Genomic DNA, 25,670 nt, shown 5'->3' with positions numbered 1-25,670 from the left:
CTCAGCATTTTCGTTTGCTAGGCCACAGTTTCCGTTCTACCGGTGGCATCTTGCTGGCCGTTGAGTCCGAAAGGGCAGGCCTTCTGAAACGACGGAGGTCGTTTCACATTAGCGCTCGTCGATCTAATTCGTACGAGCGTTGCTCGGGTTTCTCGGTTCGGATTTACGACCCGAAAAGGCCGCACGAGATCCGAGTCTACTAGCATCTCTAACTCCGATCCTTCTGACAAGGATGTTCTGGCATCCCTGCGTCACGGCCGTTCAACCACCTGACGCGGCAACATAAATGAATTATCACTATTATTGAAAAATGGTTTCACATTGTTCGAAAGACATTACAATGTTGTAGTACATTCGTTTATATGCGATGCGCCAGCTCGCGCATTCATAAAATGTATTAAGTCGCATCAAGGATACTCAAGTTGTGAAAAATGCACCGAATCAGGAGAATATGTCAAAAGTCGAGTCATTTTAAGAAATATAAATATGCCGTTACGAACAGACGAATCTTTTCGTCTCTAAATCGACGAGGATCATCACACAGGCATTTCTCCGTTATTAAAATTAAATATCGGACTTGTTAGTTTATTCCCCATTGATTATATGCACAATATATGTTTAGAGGGGGGGGGAACAACTCGAAAGTTGTTAAATTGGTGGATTAATGGCGATTGTAAAGTTCGATTGTCATCTTATTTAGTCAAATGTTTATCAGAAAAAATGATTTCTTTACACAATAACGTTCCCAATGAAATCAACCGAAAACCGCGATCTTTAGACGAGTTATCTCGTTTTAAAGCTACAGAATTTAGAACTTTCTTTCTATATATTGGTCTAGCTATTCTCAAAGGGATTGTAGATCATTCCATTTATGAACACTTCATACTCTTACATTCGGCTGTAGTTATTTTATGTTCTGAGAAGCACATTGCAATATTAGGATGTGAAATGGCTTCTATACTTCTAAAAACATTTGTTCAACATAGTGAACATCTATATAACTCTGAATTTCTTATTTATAATGTCCATTGCTTAATTCATTTGCCAGAAGATGTTTCGACGTATGGAGAACTTGATAACTTTGCAGCTTTTCCTTTTGAAAATTTTTTAGGATACTTGCTTCGTCTTGTTAAATGTACAAAACAACCTTTAATTCAAATTTGTAACAAATTAGAACAAATTAATAAATTTTCAAAACAAAGCGAGAAACAATCATTTGAACTGAATAATATTTCATGTTTGATAGAGCATTGCTTGGGCCCAACAATTGCCACAATGTTATCCTACAAACAGTTTAAAAAGGTTTATTTTAGAGATTGTGTTTTAACTATTAATAATTATTCGAAAGCAAATTGTTACTGCATGATTGGCACTCAAGTTATAGAAATACCTAATTTTATAAAAACTGAAGATACTGTCCTTATAATAGGAAAAATGTTTTGCAAATATGAATCTCTATATAGTTATCCTTTTAATTCAGAAATATTAAACATTTTTGTAATTGAAAAATTATCTGACAACTTGGAACGTTGGAACTTATTAGATATCGAGTGCAAATGTTTTGTTTTTCCATTTCAAAATAGACATGTATCATTCCCACTTTTGCACACATTGAATGACTGATATTTTTATAATAACATAGATATAATCCAGTGAGGAATGATTGATAAAAAAATATCGATTTGATCTCGAAATAGAATTTTAAGCTTATTTTACATCTATTTGACATTGAATCGATGTAACAATAGACTTCAGATTGATCATGATCAGTCATTCCCCACTGGCAACATACTTATAGGATAAGAGAAAATGTACCTCAACTATATTTTTAAAGTATGTAAGAGTATATAGTATTATAAGCATACAATGTATATTTTTCTCACAGATTGTTTTGCTATTTATAAAAATATATTAAATTATTTGGTATTTAAACTATTGAAAATTATTGTACCTGTGTATACGCAGATGCTTTTTACCCTATACTGCAACGTGTTTTTTACGTCATTAAAACGTATTAATGACGTATTAGTGACGTATTAGTGACGTTTCTGTTTGGTACATAGTGAAGTCTTTAAAACGAATTAAAATCACGTCATTGGGATGTGACATTTCGACGTTATTTATACGTCTTTATAACGTTTTTTCTTGGTTACTAATGACGTAACAAGTGACGCAAAAGGTACGTCATTTCGACGTCACCGTGTTTGCTGGGCATTTCTCATCGCGCGTATGATTTTCCACAAGAAAGACTTTCGACGCTGCTTATTGAGAAGAGAAAGACACGCTGCCACTCGTTGATTTTTATTGGTTTCAGTGAGTTCATGCGGAACCTATTTTCCTTTTTTCTGGATCTTTCCCATCTCATGTAGGCGTTTGGAAATCGTTTGCTGCGTTACTCCCAACTGTTCTGCACGCTCTTTTTGTGTTTGTGCCGAATTCTCAGCGAGCAGTTGTTCCAAATCATCATTATCGCACTTCGGAGGGCCTCCAGGGCGTTGTTGGCCGATTAGACTGAAATTACCGCTCTTAAAACCGCTTAAACCAAAATGCACACACATCGTACGATACAACACTTTCGCCGAGAAAGGAACAAATCGATTCGCATGCTCTTGCAGCATTTTTTCCTTATTAGAATTCGTAAAGAATGCAGTGTCGGATATGCACCTTATCCGTTGCCATTTTCGATTGTACTGAACTGAATACTTTTGAAGGTTATGTTGGGCCTTTCGCCAAACTATATGTTCTTTTTAATAGCTATATGTCAATATTGCATAATCATAAAAGAGCGAGAATATCTATTCAACTTAAAATTGATTTCATAACTGCTTAAAATAATTTGGATTATTCATTTGTACTAGTATATATTATATAGTATATATTATATACTAGTATATATTATATATTATATGTTGTGGAGTAGCTAAAAATAAGAGACATGTATTTTTTTATACGTGCCCAATTTCACATAAGGGGTTAAAATCACCCTTACAAGGTATATTGGTGTACCTGGTTTTCAGAGAGTATATTTCAAAAACTATAAAAGATACAAAAAAATGTTTCAGATAAAAGTTGTATGGTTTTTTGACGGTCCTTACAACTGTGTAGTTGAATTTCTTAAAAATATTATATTTTTTTATATCCCCTCCCACTATCTTTACTTTTGCAAATTGAAAATTTTTGTAATGACAAGCATTGTAGCATTTTTTAAGCTGAATTCAACCATATACAGTTTAATTTTGTTCAGTAAAGTTATGATAAGTTTTTTGAGGTTAGGGATGATAAAGCTAGCAATTGTCCAATTCTGATTTCGGATTTGGATTCAGCGGATCAAAATACATAAGAATATACTTGTCCGGTTTTAGGCACTGACCACTTTTTTGTGGGGCTGTGTTATCATTGCAGAAAGCGCTCGGATGAAAAAATGATTTAGACAAAAGTTGTATGGGTCCAAGGGGGACATAAGATTGTGTCATTAGTGTGACCTTGAATAGTTGCTTAAAGGTCAGGTGAAGGTCACCTTCAATTTCTTAAATGGAACCACCTTTTCATGACATATTCTTCTAACTTACATCGAGATCTTTCTCAAACCCTATAATAAAGTATCTTTTTGTTAAATCCTTTTTAACTTATAAGGCAAGATCGGGGCACAATCTGGCCGGTTAAAGCAAGATCAGTAAACGACCCAACCAGTCAAGGCAAGATCGGTAAACGACCTAGCCTATCAAGGCAAAATCGGTAAACGACCCAGCCAGTCAAGGCAAAATCAGTAAACGACCCAGCTAGTCAAGGCAAGATCGGTAAACGACTCAGCCAGTCAATGCAAAATCGGTAAACGACACAGCCAGTCAAGGCAAGATCGGTAAATGACCCAGCCAGTCAAGGCAAGATCTGAGCTCGCGTTTAATTACTTTAGGTATTCGAAAACCTGGCCATTTTCTTGTATAGCTCCAATCTATATCGAAAATATATCCCTAACTTTTTTAAGAACACCTGCATTAATATTTCTGCATGCTTGTCTGATACGGTCTTTCATTTGCTGCAGTCGTAGATTGTTTCGAAAAAACTTTATCTTGAATATATCCCCAGAAATAAAAATCTAAAGGCGTCAAGTAAAGTGATCTTGGAGGCTATTCTTGAATTCAGCTGCCTATATCAATCCACCTATTCAGGAATCTTTCATTTAAGTATTCTATTACGGCTCGAGATCTATGAACCGGTGCTTCGTCTTGTTGAAACCACATTCAATTGAATACGTCATTATCGGCATATCTCAATAGATTGGGCAGGTCATTTTGAAGAAATCTTAAATAGTTTGCCGTATTGACGTTTCCTTCAAAGAAGTATGGACCCATAATCATATCTCCCAGAATGCCTACCCAAACGTTAATAGACCATTGTCTTTAGAACTCTCAGCTTCTTTGTCAATGTAAATTCACAGTTGAATAATAATGACAGTTATGTAAATTAACGCCTTCTGTGTTGCAGATCGTGGCTTCATCAGAAAAGAGGATTTCAGTTATGAACCGAGGATTTGCTCAGATTTGATCTTGAGCCCAATTACAAAAACGTATATGATGTTGAAAGTCCCTCTCTTCTAATTGTTGGGTTAGGTGAATGTAATATGAATGGAACTTGTTGGCCCTGAGCACATGATTGACTGTTGATTTGGGTATACCGTGTTGTTTCTCAATTTGTCTCGTAGAGATTTGAGGATTCAAAACAACGGCATCTACAACAGCCAACCTCATTAGAGCCCGATTTTCGATGTATTCGTTTAAGAATGCCCTGTTCAGCTTTGTCACAAAGTTTCTTTATTACCCCTCCTATTAAGATGGTGTCTGTCTGGGAATTTTTCAGCATAAAGCTGAATTCTGCTGCCGAGTCATTATTTCTGACCTCACCTAACATAAAAATCATATCCACAATTTCATTTGGTGGATAATCAGCTATAATTATAATAAAAAACAATTATAATAAGGAAACAACAAACTTTGCAAAAGTTTTGGGTCCATGCATAATTCCGTAGCGAAATTTCAACAGATGTCGTTCGCAGAGCTGTGTGAACTTGACACCCGACTTTTTAAAAATTAACTTTTCTACATAAAAAACGTTAGATTTTCGTATGTAGTTGTTTGTAGTAACATTAATTTCGTTTGTAGTTCTACCGTCTAAAAAATATAAAAATTTAGAAAAATGACACCTACCCGACTTTGAGATATCTCAAATCCGCTCTCGCAGCCTTCTTTAGAATCGTTTGTAGTTGTTTGTACTGCTTTCCGTTTCGTTTGTAGTTGAACCGTTCAAAAGTTGTAACAATTTAAAAAAACGCCCAAGAGGCGATTTTGTCAATTTTTGAGATATCTCAAATCCGCTTTCGCAGCCTTCTTTAGAATCGTTTGTAGTTGTTTGTAATGCTTTTCGTTTCGTTTGTAATTGAGCCGTTCAAAAGTTGTAACAATTTACAAAAATCGCCCAAGAGGCGATTTTGTCAATTTTTGAGATATCTCAAATCCACTTTCGCAGCCTTCTTTAGAATCGTTTGTAGTTGTTTGTAGTGCTTTCCGTTTCGTTTGTAGTTGAGTCGTTAAATCGTACTTGGGCGTTTTTTTAAATTGTTACAACTTTTGAACGGTTCAACTACAAACGAAACGGAAAGCACTAAAAACAATTACAAACAATTCTAAAGAAGGCTGCGAAAGCGGATTTGAGATATCTCAAAAATTGACAAAATCGCCTCTTGGGCGTTCTTTTAAATTGTTACAACTTTTGAACGGTTCAACTACAAACGAAACGGAAAGCACTACAAACAACTACAAACGATTCTAAAGAAGGCTGCGAGAGCGGATTTGAGATATCTCAAAGTCGGGTGGGTGTCATTTTTCTAAATTTTTATATTTTTTAGACGGTAGAACTACAAACGAAATTAATGTTACTACAAACAACTACATACGAAAATCTAACCTTTTTTATGCAGAAAAGTTAATTTTTAAAAAGTCAGGTGTTAAGTTCACACAGCTCTTTTGCAGTTGCTTTCCGCTCGCACATGTGTCAAACATATGAAGTACCGTACATTAACCCCTTGACTGTGGAGGCAGAAATGTATTAGTCGTGCCATTTTTATGTTGGGGAAAATGTCGAATTTTCTTTATGATATTTTATGATATATGATATTCTTTATGATATAATAAAGGTTTTTGGGGTCGCTGAATCCAAATTTGATATTAAAATTCCGCAATTCAAAATGGCGCATCCAATATGGGTCAAAATTATAAAAATAATCGGACATTTATGAAAATGGGTATCTATATATTTTTGGGGTCGCTGAATCCGAATCTGATATCAAAATTTCAAAACTCAAAATGGCGGATCGACCATTGTATGTCAAAATTATGAAAATAATCAGATTTTAATGAAAGTCGGTATTTTATGTTTTTGGGATCGCCGAATCCAAATTTGATATCAAAATTTTAAAATTAAAAACGGCGGAACTAAATTTTGAAAATTTGATTTTCATGATTTTTATAATTTTGACTCGCCATGTTGGATCTGCCATTTCGAATTTCGAAATTTTGATATCAAATTCCGATTTAGCGCCCCCAAAAATATATAGAACCCACGTTCATAAAAATTCGATTATTTTTATACTTTTGACTTGCCATGTTGAATCCGTCATTTTGAATTTCGAAATTTTGATATCAAATTCAGCGACCACAAAAACATATAGATACCCACTTTCATAAAATTCCGATTATTTTTATAATTTTGACTCGCCATGTTGGATCCACCATTTTGAATTTCGAAATTTTGATATCAAATTCGGATTCAGCGACCCCAAAAACATATAGATACCCACTTTCATAAAAATCCGATTATTTTTATAATTTTGACTCGCCATGTTGGATCCGCCATTTTGAATTTCGAAATTTCGATATCAAATTCGGATTCAGCGACTCCAAAAATATATAGATACGCACCTGTATGCGGAAAACAATAGTTTTACTATTTTTTTTCTTCGATGCGTGTATATACCAGGTATGTCGGTAATTACTTTCCGGTTTTTGTAACAGATGTCACTAGCTATAAGTATGCAACGTTATGATTTGATACATATGTCATTTTATTCTACTGACATTAACCTCAAAACTACACAAGTTACATTCCGCCAAAATAACAGCGTTATAGATTAATAATTTTTTGAAAATGTCGAGTTTTGTGCCTGAAAACGTGCATTTGCGGCACGCATTACTTTTCTTGTTTAATCAAAAGAAAAAAGCCGCTGAAAGTCATCGTTTGCTGGTAGAGACTTACGGTGAGCATGCTCCAACCATAAGAACATGTGAAACGTGGTTTCGACAATTCAAATGTGGTGATTTCAACGTTCAAGACAAAAAACGTCCTGATAGGCCGAAAACGTTTGAAGATGCGGAATTGCAGGAGTTATTGGATGAAGACCCAACACAAACTCAAAAACAATTGGCAAAAAAGTTGAATGTGAGCCGAGTAGCAATTTGTGAACGATTACAAGCGATGGGAAAGATCCAAAAGATGGGAAGATGGGTGCCACATGAATTGAATGACAGGCAATTGGAAAATCGAAAAATCGTCAGTGAAATGATGCTTCAAAGGTATGAAAGGAAGTCATTTCTGCATCGAATAGTAACGGGTGATGGAAAATGGATTTATTTCGAAAATCCCAAGCGAAAAAAATCATGGTTATCACCTGGCGAAGGCGGCCCATCGACTGCAAGGCCAAATCGCTTTGGTCGCAAGACCATGCTCTGTGTCTGGAGGGACCAGGTTGGTGTCGTATATTATGAACTGTTGAAACCTGGAGAAACAGTTAATACTGATCCACCAACTGAGCTACCAACAACAAATGATCAATTTGAACTGTGCATTGATCGAAAAACGTCCACAATACGCTCAAAGACATGATAAGGTGATTTTGCAGCATGACAACGCGCCGTCTCATACTGCAAAACCAGTCAAAGAAGTGTTGAAATCACTTGGATGGGAAGTTTTATCGCACCTGCCGTACTCTCCAACTTGGCTCCATCCGACTACCACCTTTTCGCATCGATAGGGCACGCGCTTGCAGAGCAGTACTTCGCCGATTTCGAAGAAGTTAAAAAATGGCTCGATGAATGGTTTAGCTCAAAGGAGAAACAGTTCTTTTGGAATGGCATCCATAAATTGCCTGAGAGATGGGCAAAATGTATAGAATCAAATGGCCAATACTTTGAATAAATATATTTTAACTATCCATTGTAAATAACATGTTTTCTTTAGCGAAAAAACCGGAAAGGAATTACCGACACACCTGGTACGTCATCCACACTGGTGGCACGACTTTTTCATACGGCTATACACATCATCCACAGTCAAGTGGTTAAGTGAAAACTAAAATTTGTGACATTTTAAGAAAGTATTCATCGAGATCCGTAACGTATACGAAGTTTAATTATATTTTGAACATGGAAGGAAAAAACAATGCCTCCTCTCCATGAAAAAAGGAGGGCGTACTAGGTGCCGACGGGACGCCGTGCGTTCGGGACCTGCATCTCATTTTTCGTTCCGAAGAGAGAAAAATATTGAGAGCGCGGTAGTCGCTAGACCGGGAATCGAACCCGAGTCTTTCGCTTGCCGGGCGACTGCTCTAGACCACTGAGCTATCTGACGCTCCACGCTCACGACACTCTCCTCTCCTTAGATAACGTTGAGAGATGTCGTTCGGAAGTGACATCTCTAATGCTATCTCGAGCGCACGGCGACTACAGAGAGAGGCATTGTTAATTTCGGTGTATATTGTTTTTTCGGTACATTTCGCTCTTTTATTTCCGAAAAGAAAAAACGCGTCGCAAACTCACAAAAAGATATGCGCTGTGTACGGAGAGAGTGCCGTAAGCGAAAGTGTGTGTCGGAAGTGGTTTGCAAAATTTCGTTGCGGAGATTTTGATCCTCAAGATGCTTCTCGCCCGTTTGGCCCGTCACTACTAATGTCGATCAAATCAAGGCTTTAATCGACTCCGATCGGCATTTGACCATGAAAGAAGGAGGGCGTACTAGGTGGCGACGGGACGCCGTGCGTTCGGGACCTGCATCTCATTTTTCGTTCCGAGGAGAGAAAAATATCGAGAGCGCGGTAGTCGCTAGACCGGGAATCGAACCCGGGTCTTTCGCTTGCCGGGCGACTGCTCTAGACCACTGAGCTATCTGACGCTCCACGCTCACGACACTCTCCCCTCCCCAGATAACGTTGAGAGATGTCGTTCGGAAGTGACATCTCTAATGCTATCTCGAGCGCACGGCGACTACAGAGAGAGGCATTGTTAATTTCGGTGTATATTGTTTTTTCGGTACATTTCGCTCTTTTATTTCCGAAAAGAAAAAACGCGTCGCAAACTCACAAAAAGATATGCGCTGTGTACGGAGAGAATGCCGTAAGCGAAAGTGTGTGTCGGAAGTGGTTTGCAAAATTTCGTTGTGGATATTTTGATCCTCAAGATGCTTCTCGCCCGTTTGGCCTGTCACTACTGATGTCGATCAAATCAAGGCTTTAATCGACTCCGATCGGCATTTGACGACTATAGAGATCGGACATAACCTCAACATTGACCAATCAATTGTTTCGAGACATTTACAGAAGCTTGGGATGGTAAACAAGCTTGATGTTTGGGTGCCGCACGAACTGAGCGAAAAGAATTTAAGGACCGAATTTCAGCTTACGATTTGCTACTCAAACGTTATCAAAATGAACCATTTTTAAAACGGATGATCACTGGCGATGAAAAATGGATTGTTTACAACAATGTCGGTCGAAAAAGATCATGGTCAAAGCACGGGGTGGCTGCTCAAACGGTCGCAAAGGCTGGATTACACCCGAAGAAGGTCATGCTCTGTATCTGGTGGGATTGAAAAGGAATCGTCTATTATGAGCTGCTGCCACCCAATAAAACGATTGATTCGACCAAATACTGACCAAATTAAAGTGAACAATCGATCAGAAGTGGCCCGAATTGGCAAACAGAAGGAGCGTTATGTTCCACCAGGACAACGCTAGATACGTTTCTCTGATGACTCAGCAAAAGTTATTGCGGCGGTGAGATGTTTTGGTATACCCACTGTATAGTCCAGACCTTGCACCTTCAGACTATCACTTGTTCCGGGCGCTACAGAATTTGAATAATAAAACAAACCTTCAGTTCCCTGGACGCCTTCAAAAACCACTTGGATGACTTCTTTGCCCAAAGATCTCAGGACTGCTATGAAGAAGGGATAATGAAGCTCGTGAAGAGATGGCAGAAAGTCATTGAACAGAATGGAACATATTTAGTTGATTAAAATTGCTTTATTTGCTAAATATTTTGCGTTTGAAATTTATTCGATTTTCGCTACGGAATTATGCATAGACTTAATACAAAAAGTTTCTATCCTAACAAGAAAAAGTTAGTAGATAATAATATACGTTTGACTGCTTTTCTTACAATGAATAAACTTCCAATGTTTGTTTAGGTCAGAAACTGCGTGATGACACTAACAATTGTCTGTAACGTGTGTTGAATAGAAGTCCGAAGAACGATATGTTTTGACGTAAAATTTTCTCTATCGTTTTCTGGATTTTAGGTCGTTTATCGGTCTTGCCTTGACTGGTTGGGTCGTTTACCGCCTTACTTTGATCGGCCAGACCGTGCCCCGATCTTGCCTTATAAGTTGAAAAGTATTTAACAAAAAGGTACTTTATTATAAGTGTTTAGAAAGCTCTCGATGTAAGCTAAAAGAATATGTCATGGAAAATAGGTAGTTCCGTTTAAGAAATTGAAAGTGACCTTCACCTGACCTTCAAGCAACTATTCAAGGTCACACTAATGGCACCATTTTATGTCCCCCTCGATACCATACAACTTTTGTCTAAAACATTTTTCCATCCAAACACTTCCTGCAATGATAATCGAAATGTACTATTAAAATGGGATATTAAAATAGGACTGTATAAAAACCAGGTCATATCTAAAACACACAGGAGAACCTCAATACAACCTCAAAAACAACAAAAGCAGAAGAAATTAACGGACAAGCAATTACCCCTTTAAAAAGAAATTACTTATACTTACAAGCAGTAAAACTATACAACAATACCGTTACTTAAAAGCATCCAATAATCAATGGGATCAAAACATTGATATAGAACAAACCCTAGAAAAAGCCTTCAACAAATTTGAAATATTAATTAAAAAAGTGATGAATAAAATGGTAGATCGAATGATTTAGCTAGTCAGCAACATTTTAAAATATCAAAAACAAATTCAGTTTTACGAATATTTCAATGAAACGTCAACGGCCTGTCGGAGATAGGACTTAGAACTTTTCATAAAAATTAATAAAATCAATATTATGCTAAATTCTGAAACCAGATTCACCAATAAGAATTACTTTAAATTAAAAAACTATGCATGCTACCTTACCAACTACCTTTCAGAAAATGCTTAAGACGGTACAGGAATCTTAATTAAAAATACAATAAAACATTATTTATTTCAAAACTATGATAAAGATTTCTTATAAGCAACCTCAATAGTAGTTGAGGGAACAAACGGCACTATCACAATATCAGTCACTAAAGCACATAGTCAGCAAGGAGCAATTCAACGAATATTTCATAAACCTAGGTCCAAAATTTATCTCCGATGTAGACTGGAATGCAAAATACCAATACTAGGGATCCAGACTTATACTCTAAAGAGGAAGACAACTTATAAATGCAATGCAAATCAATAGCCTTCGATGCCATTCCATTGACGAACTGGCCACTAACATGCTGGTCTACCGACAGGAATAAAACGTCAGACTTATTGGATTTCTTTATATCTAAGGGCACCACTGATAATTATATTGAAATTGAATCTTATTCGGATTTGTCTTCTGATCATTCTCCGCATTAATTAGCACCTAAGTAATCAAGAAAAAAGTTCAGACTTCTCTTATTAACCGATATACTAGGGATATCTTCCAACAACATATAACTAACAATATCAATCTTAAGATACTTCTTAAAACTGAAAGTGAAATCGAAGAGAAGGTGAAATTATTTAATAAGACTATCCTTTCAGTTATATGGAAATCTACTCTCACAATAAACAAACAAGGCACGATGCAAACCACATATTCTATGATTATTAAGAAAAAGATAGAAGAGAAACCCAAATTCGAAAGGCGAATTTGGCAAACGTTCCAGATTACTGTGGGACAAATAGAAATTCAATCATTGCTCGCAAAAATTTAAAGATATAATTAGACACCACAAAGGAGAAAACTCTACAATATTTAGAAAATCTATCTCACACAGCGAGCAATAATTATTCGTTGTACAAGGTAACCAAGAACTTACAACGCCCGATAAACCACGTTCCTCTTTTGTGTATAGATAACGGTATATGGACCAGGAGCGATAAAAAAAGCCAACCTATTTGCAAAACATCTTTACCAAATATTTCAACCTCACTCAGTAACTAATAAAGGGGAAGAAAGCGAAATTATAGATTCGTTGAAGACTTCCTCAATTCGAATCGCCCATAAAACCAATAAGTCCCCAAGAAATATAGAAAGTTATATAATTCCTTGACTCCAGAAAAACATTAGATTATGATATCATCAAAGCTCCAATTCTAAAAAAAATTCCCAAAAAGACAGTAATTACTGCAATCTTCAACGCAATAATAAGAATAGGTTTTTATCTTGGACAGTGGAAAATTGCACAGATTATATTAATCCGTAAACCAGATAAAAACCCGAACGACTACAAATCCTGCAGGCCTATAAATATCCTTCCTGTAATCTCCAAAGTCTTCGAAAAATTTTTCTAACTATTCCAAATTATACCCTATCATGTTGAACGTATCATAAAGAAGCATACTCGGGCCAATTTTTTATTTAATTTACACGGCCAGCCTTCCCATCAACAAAGAAATAACGACAGCCACATTCGTGAACGACACTGTCATTCTTTCTGTGCATGAAAATCATGAATCCGCTTCAAGTACATTACAACAAATTATAACTAAAATGGAAAAATGGTACCAAAATTGGCATATACAAGCAAACGAAAGCAAATCGATTCAGGTTACCTTTACCCTAAGAGAAAAGACTTGTCCATCAATTCAACTAAATAGTCAAGTGATATCGCAAGCTAATGACGCTAAATACTTAAGAATATACATAGATCGTAGACTCACTTGGAGGAAACATATCTGGACCAAGAGAAAACTAGATGCAGAACTAAGAAATATATATTGGTTAATAGGAAAGAAATTATCAGTGGATAGCAAAATAACAATTTATAAAATAATTCTCAAACCAATTTGGACATACAGTATCTAACTGTGAGATTCAGCCAGCAACAGCGATTTCGTCAGTCCAGCCATTTCGAATCAAAACTATATATTACTACGAATCAAAACTCGTATTACAGTCATGTTAGACATACCGTATTACTTAAACAACAAATACATTCTTAATAACCTAAAAATTAACATTGTAAAAAAAGAAATCAAATTGACTATCGAAGGATACCAAAAAGATTACAAGAACATTCAAACTTTCTCGCGAGTAATTTATTAATCAAGGATTAAGCTGAATTTAAACAACTCAAAAGATAGAACCTTTTGACGTTGTTAAAATCTTAAGAATTATCTAGATTAGAACAACCACAAAATATTAATCACTGGATTAAATTCTAACTAATTTCACTTTTCAGACCAAGAGGCTACTCACTGGAGTTTCTTATTATGGAGTTTCTTATTATTAAACAGATTGTAACGTTGCACGGAAGGCAAAAAAATGTATATTCTTTTTTCATTTTCTTTTGTATATAATTATTTTTCGCCCAAAATTATTTATCTCAATTTTGAAAAGCTACTTATATTTTTATTCTGATATTTCTTTTCTGTATTTTATGAAGGTTTATGCACAACTTCAATAGTTATCCTGAACCCTTTGCGGCATAGTATTGCATATACCTATATACAGTGGCGTGCAAAAGTTTCGAGCCATAGTGTCTTTTTAAGATACATGACAATATATTGATTTGCTCTAAAAATTAATTATATAAAATAGTTGACATAACATTCTTACAAATAATAGTACAGTTACAAAATTTTGAAATTACATAGTTTCTAATTATTTAGTCATATGATATTTACATATGTTCAAAAGTATTGAGCCGTATTCTTGTTGTGACTTTATGAGTCCAATTTGTTTATGTTTCTTATGAAACTTGTGACGTGGCAGCCGGAAAGGCGCCCGTCCCAGGCCGAACCTTCGGCCCTTACGTAGGGGTGCGGGGGGGGGGCGAACAGTACATCGCGCGAGTATTACGGAGGGGGGAGCGCCGCCTTGCCCTCCCCCGCATTAATTAGTGTTAATAATAGGAGCGCGCAGGTGGAACGGTCCCGCGTCCCCGAGCTCTGTGCCCCTGGACCTCCTGCGCCGCCCATCAAGACCGGAGGGACCAGTGGAGGAGGGAAGAGGACGACACCCCTCAGCCAGACCGCCACCCCAGGTGAATGCGCTTCTTTACGAATATTATTATCGATTCCGTATCGTAGTGAAAGATTCTCGCTGCCGATTTCGTTGTCCACAGGCCTGCAGGGATATCGCACCAAACGGTCGGCGTTCCCGTGCTCGAAACGTGAACGCCGGCTAGACAAAGCCGGCCTAGGCGACACGACAGCGGGAGTGCGAGCGAGAGAGAGAACGCGCGAGAGTGAGACCAAGACCCGTTCCGCGGATCAACAACAAAGATCCGCGGAAGGATTCCCGTATTGGGAGATGAAACGAGGAACGGGGAGAGAAACGTAGCGAGACACAACAATGAAGAAAGGAGCGACACTGTTTTTGGCGGAGAATAAAAGAGCGAACTCCCGTCTTCGCTCTCTCTTCTCTCCTATCTCTTATCTCGGGGATCGTTAGTCTGTTGTCGGCTAAAGCGAGAAAAGTACCGCTTGGAGTATCGAAGATATCGCTGAGAAAAAGAAGTGTCGGGCTAATACCGAACTAAGAGGAATATCGTCTACCGGGAGCGAGAGGAGAGGCTCTGGTGGAGTTCCACGCGCCCAGGGAGTTACCGGGGGTGGCTACGTGGCGTAGGAGCGAGTTGCGGAAGGAAAGCGAAGGACCACGCCGCCGGGAGGTTCCCGACTTTGTAAGACCGTCCACCTGCTTCACTATTTCGGTATCCCGGGCGTACCGTATCTCGTATTAGTTAGCGGCGTAGAGCAAGTTTCGAATTCGCGAGAGCGTCTCGCGGAGTGTACCGTTTCGAGGGGTCGGATCGTGCCGGTCCCCGAAAAGAATAAAGACTGAGATAAGCGAAGCGCGTCTCGATTCTTGTGTCTTCCCGACTAAATCCCGGACTCCCGATCGAACCCTCCCGTCTACCGACTGTAAAATACCGCGGAGCTACCGGTCCCGTCGAATTCGCGTGTCTCGGTCTTGGGTAGTGTACCGTTTCGTGTTGGTGAACGGTGCAGCCCGCTGCACCTGGCGCCCAACTCTTTGGTGCAAGTGCGGACGACCGAGGCGCGTGGACCGACGGCAGTTTGCCAACGGCGAGCGAAAATCACGTCGCAAACTCCTTCGTAAATATTTGCTTTAACTAAATTTCAGTCTATTGTCTACCGCAATGCCGAAACATATAAGCCTTCAGTTATGCAAAGCCGTGATTAATCTTTCTCAACAAGGAAAGGTTTCTCGCGAAATTGCTAATTGCTTATTAATTGATAAAAGTACTGTAAACAGGATTATTACTAAATATAAGTTGACGAAATCTCTAACTGATAAACCACGAAACGGTAGACTTTGCAAAACTACAAAGCGCGTCGATAAAATAATTAAAAGAAAGTCGATAGCAGATGTTAGAAAAACTGCCATGGATATTTCTCGAGAACTACGAGAAGAAAATCTTGCTGATATTAGTCGAAATACAATATTTCGACGTCTAAAGGAAGTAGACCTTTTAGGACGTGCTGGTGTAAAAAAACCAATAATTAGTGCAAAAAATAAGAAAGCTCGATTAGATTTTCCAAGGAAATTTGAACATTGGACTGAAGTTGATTGGTGAAAAGAACTTTTCTCTGACGAGTCAAAATTTCAGTTATTCGGAAGTGACGGTAGAAAGTATATATGACGTCCAACAGGCATAAGATATAACTCAAGATACCAAATTCCTACCGTAAAACATGGTGAAGGTAACGTGATGGTTTGGGGATCATTTTCTTATAATGGAGTTGGTCCATTGGTTGAGATCACGGGTACTATAGACGCTATAATGTATCGAGATATATTGACACAGCATATGCTGCCACATGCAACTCGAAACATGCCACGTGGTTTCCAACAAGATAACGATCCCAAACATTTATCAAAACTAATAAAAGAATTTTTCATAGTGAAAAAAATGCGAGTTCTTGACTGGCCCTCGCAATCGCCGGATTTAAATTCTATTGAACATTTGTGGCAAGAACTCAAACTACGTACAGGAAATAAGAAACACTCCAATAAAGCTGAATTGTGGCAAGATTTGCAAACTCAATGGCAAAATTTACTTCAAGATCGCATTTCTAATTTAATAGCATCAATGCCTCGCCTTGGGCTGCAGTAATTGCTTCTAAAGGCATGACAACAAAGTATTAAGTTTAAAAAAACGTTGACATTTTCTGTTATTATTTTTCAATAATATATTTTTCTTATGCATAAGAAAACTTTTTGGCGCAATACTTTTGCACTGTTTGTAATAAGACATTGTGTAAAAATAAAGTATTTAGAATTATTAAGAGTTTGTAAAGTTTATATAATTATAGGACAAATAAATACATTTTATTTATACAGGGTGTTTGATAGCTGATCATGCAGACGAAAGTTGGAGATAGATTGGGTGTAGCCGAGAAGAAAAGTCATGTACCATAATGTCAAATTGGCAATAGTTACCGAGTTATTAATTAAAACATGTAAGCCAACGAGCGCGTAGAGAGCGGAGGGCGGCCGCAGTAAGCACGTAGACATTTCATACAGGCGGAGTCAGCGAGTGACGGTAGGCAAGCACGCGCGGCGAGGGGCAAGTAAGCGACAAGAGGCGATCACGCGCGACGAGGAGCGAGCGAGCGCAAGCGACAAGAGGCGAGCGAGCGCGACGAAGAGCGAGCGAACGACGAGGAGCGAGCGAGCTATAAGGAAAAAGCTATAAAGAAAAAGCTCGCTCGCTCCTCGTCGCGCGCGATCGCCTTTTGTCGCTTACGTTGCCCTTCGCCACGTGCACTTGCCTACCGCCACTCATTGACTCCGCCTGTATCAAATGTCTACGTGCTTACTGCGGCCGCCCTCCGCTCTCTACGCGCTCGTTGGCTCACACGTTTTAATTAATAACTCGGTAACTATTGGCAATTTGACATTATGGTACATGACTTTTCTTCTCGGCTACACCCAATCTATCTCCAACTTTCGTCTGCATGATCAGCTATCAAACACCCTGTATACAGGGTGTCCGGAATGTGATCATTAATATTTTGTGTACTGGTAGATTGGGTGTAGCCGAAAAGAAAAGTCATGTACCATAATGTCAAATTGGCAATAGTTATCGAATTATTAATTAAAACATGTGAGCCAATGAGCACGTAGAGAGCGCTGGGCGGCTGCCTCTTGTTGCTTGCGCTCGCTTCTTGTCGCGCGCGCACGCCTCTTCTCGCTTACGGTTGCCTCTCGCCGCGCGAAGTAAGCCATCTTCTTATACACAGAGCCCGTCCTCTCGCTTTCTTGTGCGCTCATTCGTTTACACATTTTAATTAATTACGGAATAAATATTGAAAAAATTGTGAAATGGCACAGGACTTTTTTAATTGTTTTAACGAGTTCTACCAGTACACAAAATATTAATGATCACATTCCGGACATCCTGTATATTTTCATAAAGACAAAGTGTGGGAATATATTGTTATGCACCACGGATTGAAGAGTAATCTTCCTGAACAACGAATAATAAAAGACGGAGAGTCACACACGAGCCACCGACGCGGACTGATGTGTGGCAAGCATGTTCTTGAGTATTGCCCAAACGAGAGAAAGGACCCCGCACATTTTATGTGAAAGAAGTTTCTTCGGTCAAATCAACTACAATTATGAAAATGTAGTTTAGGTGGTGCCGATCGAAAGTTTCCTGTGGCAAAAATTCCGAAAGTCAAAATTATAAAAGATACGATGGCTTAAAGTGAATGCTATTGAAGTTTATGAAATGCCTGTTTTTGAATACACAGATTAACTCATTAACACCTGAATACTACAAACTTTGTCTCCAACTTTGAGCTAACAGATTTTAATGAAATCGTCAATAACTCTTTTTGGGAATAATTTTTCTAAGGGTTTTCGGGTCCGCTCTTTACGATCTGACCATTTAGAAAACCCAAAAATATCAATTTTTATTGTTTTCTGACAAATTTAGACAAAAAGTCGCTTTTCTCAGCCTCTTTTTTACAAAAATCACTAATTTCTTGTAGAAAAAATTTTTGTTTTACACCGGAAACTGCACAGATTGTGTTATTAACATTTGTACTTTAAAAATATGTGGGTAGTTTTCTTCCCAATTCTTTTTTTCAATATGGCAGACTCAAAATTGCAGCCGCAATCGCGAATTTTCTTTTGTATCGATGTTTTCGACGTTCTTTCACTTTATAATGCTGATTTATTCAATCTACATGTTAAGTTAGGCTTCTACAGGTTTCTTTCGATGTTGTTAGAAGATTTTTGAACGTACAAGCAAGATTGAAGAGACGAAGTGGCGGCTGTCGGGTCATGGTAAATAATACTTTCGTGCATGGAAGGAACCGAACAGATGTTACGTTCGAAATGTAATGATTATAATAATTTCTTCGTGAATAGGGGAGAGACTTTTTATAGAGAGACGAGTTTATTCGAATATATGTATATACATATATTTAAATATACGCTACGAGAGGAACGGAAGGTGTTCCTTACGGGAAGGAAGACAACTGGAGACTGACGAACGCTTTCGTCAGTCTCCAGTTTAGAGAGTTTAGAGGAAAACTACTATAAAAAAAAAGAGATGGGGTCATAAAAGTAGGTATGATCATAAAACAATATTTAAAAAGGGATAGGAATGTTCAAGACATATGTAGGTAAACAGACTAGAGCTGGAAAGATACGAATATACGTTAGGAACGTAACAGTACGCACGTACGTGCGCGCGTGCGTACGTGTGCGTGTGCGTACGTGTGCGTGTGCGTGTGTGTATGTGTATGGTTATGCATGTTTCGGAAGAAAAAAATCGACATTTTTTCAAAATATTTCATCTCTTAAAAGACTGATAGAGCATATATAAAAAATTCATATCTCCCATTTTTGTCTAAATTATTACATATTTCAAGTTTATCAAAATCGATGCAGGACACTTCCACGTGTTTCCTTGTAAGATGCGCTGGAAGCCAGATTACTAGTATACAACTCATCCTCTCTGAACCGCACTGACCACCGCTTACTAATCTTCACGCTGATTAACGTGTATGTACCTTACATCAACTTTTGGGCAAAACAGACTTAGTCCGAACGCAATCGATCGTGCCGCCAAAGCGCATTATCAAAACGCAACCGAATATCCAAATATAAGAACGTGCGACAATATCCGTTTATTAATCGTAAACGATGAGCCTATGAAAAGCTCAAAATGCAAAAACGTATAGAAAGTCACTGTCAATCTTTGGAAATTGCTCAGTCACAGTTCAAATCAGTTCGACTTAAGTCAGTTCGATTCAACTTAGTTTGGCAGACAATTTATTAGCCTACTGATTTATCGATTATAGGACAAAGACAACCGAAAACCATACTACATTATGGATAAGACAGTTTAGCGTTGGCAAAGAGATCAGGGGCGAATAATCACTTCGAAAACTGAGAGGACATTAGTCCATCAGATAATCGACTCCAAGTACTAAAATATCATCATAGCGCCAACTTAATCGTTCTGAAAACAGGGAGTGAGCGACTAAAAAATGAATGGGCAAATCTACTAATTTTCTACAAACTAGAAATACAAACTAATATAATTTATTTTTTTCTATTTGCCACATTGCTATAAAATCACATATACTAAATGACAAAAATCATAATCTCACACTATAAAATAAAAATATTTTATATATACAGGGTGTCCCATTTTAAGCGTCCACTCCAAATATCTCTCTTATTTCTGATTTTAGAGAAAAATAGTTCAGACACGTTTTGTATGGTTTCAAGGGGGCCATAAGATCGTACTATTGATTTGACCCTGAAAAGTCATTTGAAGGTCACGTGAAGGTTACCTCAATTTTTTTAGATAGCACCCCCTATTTTTTATTACATATTCTTGTAGCTGACCTCGAGAGCTTCCCAAAACACTATAATCAAATGATTTTTGGTAAAGTACTTCTCGAGTTATAAAGCTCCAAATTTACAAAATTTTGATAAAAATACAAAATATTTCGTAAAACATTCACTTTCCGATAGTCTTATCTTACATGATCCAACCAGTCAAGGCAAGATCCGAACATGATCCAACCAGTCAAAGCAAGATCCGAACATGATCCAACCAGTCAAAACAAGATCCGAGCATGATCCAGTCAGTCAAGACGAGATCCTGTTTTGCCTGATAATCAATGAACTGTAACAATTGTGAAAGTGCAATTGTAAATTCTTTTAATGAAACAAATATCAAGAGGCTTGTTTCAAATTTCTTACTTGGGCAACTGTCGGTATTTTGGCAAAGTCTCAGACAGACGCATATTATTATCCATTAACTTTCTTTTGATAAGACAGGAATTTTTGGTTTTTTGGCGCTTTTTTTCTTTATAATTATCGCTGCTTATCCACCAAATGAAATTGTGGACATGATTCGCATTCTCATTTTGGTTGAGGCCAGGAATAATTACTCGGCAGCAGAAAGGCTTTATGCTGAAAGATTTCCAGACAGACGCCATCCTGATAGGAAAGTAATAAAAAAGACTCAGCGACAGAGCTGAACAGGGTTTTCTTAGAAGAAACCGGCGAAAATCGAGCCCTGATGAAGTCACATTATTGATTGCTATAGGTGCCGTTGCTTTGAATCCTCAAATCTCTACGAGACAAATTGAGAGGCAACACGGTATATCTAAATCAACAGCCAATCGTGTGCTCAAGCTCAACAAGTTTCATCCATATTACATTCATCTAACTCAGCAATTGGAAGAGAGGGACTACCAATGCCGTGTACGCTTTTGTAACTGGGCTCAAGATCAAATCCAACAAAATCCCCGATTCATTGCTGATACGCTTTTTTCTGATGAAGCCACGTTTTGTAATAGAGGAGGCGTTAATAGACATAACTGCCATTATTATTCAAATGCTAATCCACATTGGCAGAGAAGCCAAGAGTTCCAACGGCAGTGGTCCATTAACGTTTGGGCAGGCATCCTAGGAGATGTTATTGTTGGTCCATATTTTTTTGAAGAAAATCTCAATGCGGCAATCTATCTAAGATTTCTTCAAGATGACCTGCCCAACCTCTTGAGACATGTCGACAATGATTTACTCAGACGAATGTGGTTCCAATAAGATGGAGCACCGGCTCATAGATCTCGAGCTGTTACACAATATTTAAACAATAGGTTCCAGAATAGGTGGATTGGTATGGGCAGCCAAGTTCAAGAATGGCCCCCAAGATCACCCGATTTGACACTCCTAGATTTTTATTTCTGGGGCTACATTAGAGATATAGTTTATACGCAAAAGCCTACAATCGTTGAAAATATGAAAAACCGGATCAGACAGGCTTGCAGAAATATTAATGAAAAATTAGGTGTTCTTGAAAAAGTTAGAGACGACTTTCATCATAGACTAGAGCTATGCATACAATTAAATGGCCAAGTTTTTGAACACTTTAAGTAATTATACACAAAAGAAGATCTTGCCTTGACTGGTTGGATCATGCTCGGATCTTGCCTTGACTGGCTGGATCATGCTTGGATCTTGCCTTGACTGGCTGAATCATGCTCGGATCTTGCCTTAACTGGCTGGATCATGCTCGGATCTTGCCTTGACTGGCTGGATCATGCTCGGATCTTGCCTTGACTGGTTGGATCATGCTCTGATCTTGCCTTGACTGGTTAGATCATGTAAGATAAGACTATCGGAATGTGAATGTTTTACGAAATATTTTGTATTTTTATCAAAATTTTGTAAATTTGGAGCTTTATAACTCGAGAAGTACTTCACCAAAAAACATTTGATTATGGTGTTTTGGGAAGCTCCCGAGGTCAGCTATAAGAATATGTAATAAAAAATAGGGGATACCATCTAAAAAAATTGAGGTAACCTTCACGTGACCTTCAAATGACTCTTCAAGGTTAAATCAATGGTACCATTTTATGGCCCCCTCGAAACCATACTAAACATGTCTGAACCATTTTTCTCTAAAATCAAAAATAAGAGATATTTGGAGTGGACATTTAAAATGGGACATCCTGTATATATAATATAAACATGTTTATAAAATTACAGAGTAATATTAAATAAAAAAAAGTAATGTTACAAACTATATGTGCATATTACAAATGGAAATATAATTCTATTTCAGAATGTTACATCTAATAGATTAAAAACATAACATACTTACCGGCTTTATATCCAATTCCTTTTCCAGTATATCAAAGGCAAGTTGATTATTCTTCGCAGCGTTTTCAGTATTTAAATTATAAAAATCGATTAGATCTGGACGGTATCGATGAATAATTGCACAGATAGCTAAGCCATCTTTGAAGGAGACACCCATGTCTTCGATATGAATTTTATCATACAATGCAACTTGTTTCTGCAGCCAACGAAGCAATGTATCTGGATGAACCTGAGTCTGAGCGCCAGTTTTCATATCTGCGTAATAATAATATTTTGATATTAACATTAAAAAATTAGGTGCTTCAAAAATATGCTAATTAAAATATTCTTACAAATAACATTATTTGATAAGACAATTAAAAGTACATATTTTCAAAGAATAAATATTAAAATATATGCATATGTAACGCCCGTGCCTCCGGGTTCGCTTTTCTTCTTCGATCCGCCCCTGCGTCGCGATCGTCGTTAGCGAATCGCGCGCAGAAGTTTTATTAGGAGAAGGTGATCTGGGTGAATAATCGAAGTCGGTCGATGTTTGTAGACAGTGACGCTTTATTTTTATCGTTTCAGCACGCAACGACCGCGTGTTATTTTCGCGAGGTTCCCCACTGTTTGGGTACCGCTTCAATGCGCGGCGTTGTTTCGCTTCGGCTCGTCGTCGCTGCGAACGGCCGTATTCCGTGACGATGGTTCGGTTAGATGCGTGACTGTCGACTCGTCAATAGTAATTATTTTAATACACAGAAGGTACAGTGGATGGGGGAAGAAAACTCGTGGGCGGTGGCTGAAATAGCAATTTCGCGCGGGCCTTTATTCGGATTTAAATGCCGAGTCTTCGTCTCGTCTGATTCTCGCTGTACATAAGAAACTGCGTAAAAACGCGTCGCGTCGTGCCGCGTTATCGCTTGTGGTGCGCACACAATAGGTAGGCCGTGCGTCGAGCGTAAGTCTTGCGCTTGTGTTTCGTCAATCGTCGTAATTACTCGCTTCGCTTCGTCGCGTGATTTCCGATGACGGGAGAGGTTCGCAAGGCCTTACGGCTTGATCCCCTGGTCCTACTAGTCGCGGTCGTTAGGCGATTTCTTTTTGTTTTGGAGGTCGCGATGCGCTTTGCCGATGAAGTTACTCCGGGCCGGCGGCCCCGCCGGCCAGTCGGTAGGTGTGGGCGACGACTCTTTCTGCCCTCGTACCGATCCTTACGTACTCTGAGTCCTATAGGAAGTAGAGAGAAAGAAACAAAAAGAAATATATTTATGAGAGTGTTCCGGAGAACACACCGGAGTAACGGCAAACTCGCTGTTCGATCTCTAAATCGCGAAGACGGCACAAAAGAGAATCGTTCCGGAGAACACACCGGAGCAACGGCAAACTCGCCGTTCGACCTCTATATCGCAAAGACGGTACAAACGAAGATCGTTCCGGAGAACCCACCGGAGTAACGGCAAACTCGCCGTTCGATCTTTATATCGCAAAGACGGCACGAACGGAGATCGTTCCGGAGAACACACTGGAGTAACGGCAAACTTGCCGCTCGATCTTTATATCGCAAGGACGGCACAAAAGAGAATCGTTCCGGAGAACACACCGGAGTAACGGCAAACTCGCCGTCCGATCTTTATATCGCAAAGACGGCACGAACGAAGATCGTTCCGGAGAACACACCGGAGTAACGGCAAACTCGCCGCTCGATCTTCATATCGCAAGGACGGCACAAAAGAAGATCGTTCCGGAGAATACACCGGAGTAACGGCAAACTCGCCGTTCGATCTTTATATCGCAAAGACGGTACAAAAGAGAATCGTTCCAGAGAACATACCGGAGCAACGGTAAACTCGCCGTTCGATCTCTATATCGCAAAGAACAAGAAGCAATCACGGATGCCGACGGCGGCGGCCTGGTAGATTACTTACTCGAAACTCTCAATCTCCTGGAGGTGCTCTACAGATTTTCTGACGGCTATTCCTAGACGATGGATTTCCTCAGATGCTTGGAAGACTCTCCAAAGACTGCTTGAAGCCTATCCCAAAACTGATTCTTGCCAAAAACTGTCGAGTTTATATACTCGTCATTTTCCGTCTTCGGTTCCTTTCGTTGATTAATCCGAATTTGATCGAGATTAACCACTTGCGCTGGAAAGACGTGCCACGCACGTCGTAATGCTTTTGTCACAGAATCGCCAACGACGTGGTATGTACCTTGTCATGCGATTGTCACAGAAACAAAAACGACGTGCGTGGCACGTCGGGTGGGATTGTTTGCCAGACACAAATGCCAAAAAGAATCCACAGCGAAGGTGTAGAGTGTGTACCGAACACAAAAAACGAAGTAAAACTATATGGGAATGTAAGAAATGCCTTGTACCATTACATGTTCCAGACTGTTTCGAGAGATACCACACTTTGCATGATTATTAATAAATAAATTAAATATTTATATTTGTATAATTTTATAATCAATCGACGCTCTATATTCCCTTCAAAAAGCTATTAAAAGTCCTAGGTCGAAAATAAATTAGTTTAGAAAATATAAATCTTTTTCCGATTTCTGTAAGGCATCGAATACTGTGTGACGCCTCTCAGCGAGTTACACTGGACCGTTCTAGTACAGGCGTCAGTGAATTTTTTGCCAGCGCAAGTGGTTAATCGTGAGTTACACTGGACCGTTCTGGTACAGGCGTCAGTGAATTTTTTGCCAGCGCAAGTGGTTATGCGACGTTCGCCGAGGATCGTTTCGGCGGCGCCGCGAGTTCGGCTTGGTGGCCGATCGTTCCCGAGCGTTGCTGCCGGGTCTTCGGCTAGCCTCGGGTGAGCGCGTTGAAAGGCGCGGTGACAGCGCGGGTCGGGGGGTGCGCGCTCAGGTGACTGCCGCGTGATGTTCAGCGGCAGTCAGCGTAACGATACACTCGCCTGTATGTATCGTTACATATATTTGGTAAGTATGCAGAATAAAATTGATTTCTTCAACGACTTTAAAATAAAATCATGACC

General features: G+C 38.8%; 1 protein-coding gene and 1 non-coding gene across 3 annotated transcripts in view; both read right to left on the bottom strand.

Moving 5' to 3' along the window:
• Positions 1-25,670, bottom strand: part of LOC105181424 (Molecule interacting with CasL) — a 288,317-nt gene that overhangs the window by 24,065 nt on the left and 238,582 nt on the right. For both annotated transcript variants that reach the window (XM_025307902.1, XM_025307903.1), the window contains one exon: positions 22,685-22,938. In XM_025307902.1, coding sequence (XP_025163687.1) covers positions 22,685-22,938 — 254 coding nt within the window. The remainder of the gene's footprint in view (positions 1-22,684; positions 22,939-25,670) is intronic.
• Positions 9,147-9,219, bottom strand: TRNAA-GGC (transfer RNA alanine (anticodon GGC)). Its single transcript has one exon. It is a non-coding gene; the product is annotated as a tRNA-Ala (tRNA).

The sequence above is a fragment of the Harpegnathos saltator genome, unplaced genomic scaffold, assembly GCF_003227715.2.
Source record: "Harpegnathos saltator strain DR-91 unplaced genomic scaffold, Hsal_v8.6 scaffold130, whole genome shotgun sequence".
NCBI lineage: Eukaryota > Metazoa > Arthropoda > Insecta > Hymenoptera > Formicidae > Harpegnathos > Harpegnathos saltator.
Note: the sequence above shows the minus strand (reverse complement) of the source record. Positions and strands in the feature narration are given on the sequence as shown.